This window comes from Abramis brama, assembly GCF_963993115.1.
Source record: "Abramis brama genome assembly, chromosome: 6".
In the NCBI taxonomy this organism is placed as follows: Eukaryota; Metazoa; Chordata; class Actinopteri; order Cypriniformes; family Leuciscidae; genus Abramis; species Abramis brama.
This window is the reverse complement of record NC_139968.1, coordinates 47,166,928-47,171,927: the sequence shown is the minus strand read 5'-3', so window position 1 is coordinate 47,171,927 and position 5,000 is coordinate 47,166,928. Positions and strand designations below refer to the sequence as shown.

Genomic DNA, 5,000 nt, shown 5'->3' with positions numbered 1-5,000 from the left:
GGAGACCGGCAGAACCCCGAGTCCAGTGACAGGACACACTGAGACCGGCAGAACCCGGAGTCCAGTGACAGGACACACGGAGACCGGCAGAACCCCGAGTCCAGTGACAGGACACACGGAGACCGGCAGAACCCGGAGTCCAGTGACAGGACACACGGAGACCGGCAGAACCCCGAGTCCAGTGACAGGACACACTGAGACCGGCAGAACCCGGAGTCCAGTGACAGGACACACGGAGACCGGCAGAACCCGGAGTCCAGTGACAGGACACACGGAGACCGGCAGAACCCGGAGTCCAGTGACAGGACACACGGAGACCGGCAGAACCCCGAGTCCAGTGACAGGACACACGGAGACCGGCAGAACCCGGAGTCCAGTGACAGGACACACTGAGACCGGCAGAACCCCGAGTCCAGTGACAGGACACACTGAGACCGGCAGAACCCGGAGTCCAGTGACAGGACACACGGAGACCGGCAGAACCCGGAGTCCAGTGACAGGACACACTGAGACCGGCAGAACCCCGAGTCCAGTGACAGGACACACGGAGACCGGCAGAACCCCGAGTCCAGTGACAGGACACACTGAGACCGGCAGAACCCGGAGTCCAGTGACAGGACACACTGAGACCGGCAGAACCCCGAGTCCAGTGACAGGACACACTGAGACCGGCAGAACCCGGAGTCCAGTGACAGGACACATGGAGACCGGCAGAACCCCGAGTCCAGTGACAGGACACATGGAGACCGGCAGAACCCCGAGTCCAGTGACAGGACACACGGAGACCGGCAGAACCCCGAGTCCAGTGACAGGACACACTGAGACCGGCAGAACCCGGAGTCCAGTGACAGGACACACTGAGACCGGCAGAACCCCGAGTCCAGTGACAGGACACATGGAGACCGGCAGAACCCGGAGTCCAGTGACAGGACACATGGAGACCGGCAGAACCCCGAGTCCAGTGACAGGACACATGGAGACCGGCAGAACCCCGAGTCCAGTGACAGGACACATGGAGACCGGCAGAACCCCGAGTCCAGTGACAGGACACACGGAGACCGGCAGAACCCGGAGTCCAGTGACAGGACACACTGAGACCGGCAGAACCCGGAGTCCAGTGACAGGACACATGGAGACCGGCAGAACCCCGAGTCCAGTGACAGGACACATGGAGACCGGCAGAACCCCGAGTCCAGTGACAGGACACATGGAGACCGGCAGAACCCCGAGTCCAGTGACAGGACACATGGAGACTGATGAGAGTTTTACGACCCCAAAAAGGAATTTCCAGAGAGTTGTGACTCTCACTTAATTCTTGCTGAGAAGGAGAAATACACCCTGTTAATCCTATATATTCTATATATGTCCACGTGAGAAATGTATTTTGTGTATCTAATTTTCACCTCATGATTCTCCTTTTATGTGGTTTGGCCTGTCTTCATTTTCTCTTCTAAACTCTTTTGGATTAATGTTTCAGACTTGCATACTATGGTTTACCAAAATCTCTATAAACTCCAATCTTCGTCCCCCATTTGTTAATTTACATTACATTTTGCAAACATTAGTATTGTAAGAATCTTGAAGATTATTTTCTTAAACACAATGGGTCGTAAAATTTCCCTCCAAAGGGAAATCTTCTCATTGGCTCACACACCTCTTCTCATTGGCTCACACACCTCCAGAGGGTGTGGCATCTTCACGCTTTAAAAATCACTGATCACAAGATCAACGCTCTCTTTACTCTCTTAGTCTTTTCCTGGAATCCTGACGTGAAGATGATGCTGCTTCTAGAAGAAGTTTCTAAGGACCCCAAGCGTGTGCCAGGCTGATCCTCTGACTCCCACTGGGTCTCTCTCATCAAGACACATCAGCAGGAGCAACTGGAGCCTCAGCAAACTGCATCAGGACAGTTTCATTCAAATGGGCGAGACATGCAAGTATCAAACTTAGTCTCATTATTCGATACATTAAGTATCCTTACCCTTTAAAGAAGGGCGTGTTAGAACTAAACTGATGGTTTGCTGAATTCCAAACAATGCTAAACTTCTTGCTCTCCTGTATTCTGCTTCAGCTCTCTTTCCCTTGGTCAACTGTATGTGTGTGTGTGTGTGTGTATGTTAGAGTAGTTTAAGTGTTTAGACTAGTTAATAAAATCTTGTTCATGTCACACGTAAAGTTGTCCGTGTCTCAAGCTCATATCTGGAGTCTCTAATCATAGATCTTGACTACTGCTCTTAGTAGTTCTGTAAAGTAAGAAAGACATTTCCCGTGCCCCGGAAATATACATTTCTTGAAGAGGAAGAAGAGGAGGAGGAAGATGAAGAAGAGGAGGAGGAGCAGGAGTGGAGAAAGAGGAGGAAGAGGAGGAAGAAGAGGAGGAGGAAGAGGAGAGGAGGAGGAGGAGAAGAGGAGGAGGAGGAGGAGGAGGAGAGGAGAAAGAGGAGGAGGAAGAGGAAGAAGAGGAGGAGGAAGAGGAAGAAGAGGAGGAGGAAGAGGAGAGGAGGAGGAGGAGAAGAGGAGGAGAGGAGGAGGAGGAGCAGGATTGGAGAAAGAGGAGGAGGAAGAGGAAGAAGAGGAGGAGGAAGAGGAGAGGAGGAGAAGAGGAAGAGGAGGAGGAAGAGGAGGAGGAGGAGGAGGAGAAAGAGGAAGAGGAGAGGAGGAGGAGAGGAGGAGGAGGAGAAAGAGGAAGAGGAGAGGAGGAGGAGAGGAGGAGGAGGAGGGGAGGAGGAGGAGGAGGAGAGGAGGAGGAGAGGAGAGGAGAGGAGGAGGAGGAGGAGGAAGAGGAGGAAGAGGAGGAGGAGGAGGAGGAGGAGGAGGAGGAGAAAGAGGAAGAGGAGAGGAGGAGGAGGAGGAGGAGGAGGAGAAAGAGGAAGAGGAGAGGAGGAGGAGGAGAAAGAGGAGGAGGAGGAGGAGGAGGAGGAGGAGGAGGAGGAGGAGGAGGAGGAGAATAGGAGGAGGAGGAGGGGAGGAGGAGGAGGAGGAGGAGGAGGAGGAGGAGGAGGAGAATAGGAGGAGGGGGAGTTCTACCTGTGGACAGGAAGAGCCTTCCAACCCAGACGTCAGGAGCCACGACCGTCACACTCTCCACTGCCATGGCACTGAGAAAAAACACACACACACGTCACACACACGTCACACACACGTCACACACACGTCACACACACGTCACACACACGTCACACACACGTCACACACACGTCACACACACGTCACACACACACACCTGGGGTTCATGTGTCCGACCTCCTGATCGAAGTGTCTGCTGTTGATAACCTCTGACTTCCACTCAGTGTCTGTAAGAAACACAAGCTCAGTGAGTGTGTACGTGTGTGTGTGACGTTCCCGAGACGCTGCGAGAAACGGCAGGCGTCTGTCGACACACACTGTGCGAGTACATGGTTTTGACACTCACTGTACGAGTACGTGGTTTCAGTCTTCGTCTCACCGTTTTCCTTAATGTCCCTAAAAGGAATGAGATCAGTGTGATAAATGTGAGTGAATCAGATGATGAATCAGTATGATGAATGAATGAATGATTCGGATGATGAATGAATGAATGATTCATCTGATGAATCAGCATGTTGAATGCGAGTGAATCAGTATAATGACTGCAAGTGAATCAGTATGAATGCGAGTGAATCAGTGTGATGACTGCGAGTGAATCAGTATGAATGCGAGTGAATCAGCATGAAAGCGAGTGAATCAGTATGAATGCGAGTGAATCAGTGTGATGACTGCGAGTGAATCAGTATGAATGCGAGTGAATCAGCATGAAAGCGAGTGAATCAGTATGATGACTGCGAGTGAATCAGTATGAATGCGAGTGAATCAGCATGAAAGCGAGTGAATCAGTTTGACTGCAAGTGAATCAGCATGAAAGCGAGTGAATCAGCATGAATGCGAGTGAATCAGTATGAAAGCGAGTGAACTGATGTCCGTGTGTCAGTCAGGTGTGTGTGGACCTGCTCTCGCTGTACTCCACCCACTGGAACATCTCCACCCGCCTCTGCAGCTTCACCGCCTGCACCGTCACACCGTAGTTTGGGTCGTACAGCGGCTGCGAAACACACACACCCATCAGTCCATTCACCGACACCTGATTCCATTCAGCTCTCATTTTCATTCCATATGCATTCATTTGGATCAGATACAATTTTTCTCAAGGAAAACAATCTCTCTGAACTAATGCTGTATTTAGAAGCCCTGTCAGCCGCTACATTACTGTAATATTACAAGTTAAAAAGTATGTCTACTGCTAAACACAAAAGAACATATTCTGAAGATTATGGGTCAACTGTTGATGGGCCCCATTTACTTCCTGAGTATATATTTTTTCCATTCTATGACAGTCAATGGGTGAACTGTCCCTTTAAGAGTAGATATCGGTTCATCTGAATGATGATTGATTAAATAATCAGTATTGTTACCTGTGCGGTCTGCAGGGTTCCGGCCAGGTGAACCAGGCGATTGTTATTCTGAGGGTCCAACATCAGGTGTGGATGAAGAGACACGACCTGAGAGAGACCCTCATCCAGAGACGAGCTCGTGCGCAGCGCGCGACCCTGCGGACACACATGACGGACAGACGATTGACAGATGACGGACAGACGATTGACAGATGACGGACAGACTGACTGAATGAATGATTTCCTGACTGACTGACTCTCACCTCATTCGTGAACAGCACGTATATGGACAGCGCGAACAGAACCGCGCCCGCGATCACGCCGCCGGTGCTCGCGCTCAAACGCTCCAAGAAACCCTCGGGTTTGCGCTCGTGAACGCGCGTGTGCTGCTCACCTGAGAACTGACAGGTGAAGAGTTATTTCTGCAGCAATTACACATCGTACACATCGTACACATCACACACATACAGAGTGACTTACTGCTTCAGTCATGCTGTGTGTTTGAGGAAGAAACACTGATCAACGCGGTCGCGAATGTAAAGCCTTTAGCGTCCGGAAACAGCAACGCTCGTCTGTTTCTGATCAAACTATCGC

General features: G+C 51.1%; 1 protein-coding gene across 1 annotated transcript in view; it reads right to left on the bottom strand.

Moving 5' to 3' along the window:
• Window positions 1–5,000, bottom strand: part of tmem43 (transmembrane protein 43) — a 20,821-nt gene that overhangs the window by 15,794 nt on the left and 27 nt on the right. The window contains exons 1-7 of the mRNA XM_084117829.1: window positions 4,887–5,000; window positions 4,670–4,807; window positions 4,428–4,562; window positions 3,963–4,057; window positions 3,413–3,462; window positions 3,224–3,293; window positions 3,028–3,098 (exon numbers count right to left, since the gene is read on the bottom strand). The exon at window positions 4,887–5,000 is cut by the window's right edge and continues 27 nt beyond it. Of these exons, the coding sequence (XP_083973955.1) occupies window positions 3,028–3,098; window positions 3,224–3,293; window positions 3,413–3,462; window positions 3,963–4,057; window positions 4,428–4,562; window positions 4,670–4,807; window positions 4,887–4,898 (571 nt within the window). The 5' untranslated portion in view covers window positions 4,899–5,000. The remainder of the gene's footprint in view (window positions 1–3,027; window positions 3,099–3,223; window positions 3,294–3,412; window positions 3,463–3,962; window positions 4,058–4,427; window positions 4,563–4,669; window positions 4,808–4,886) is intronic.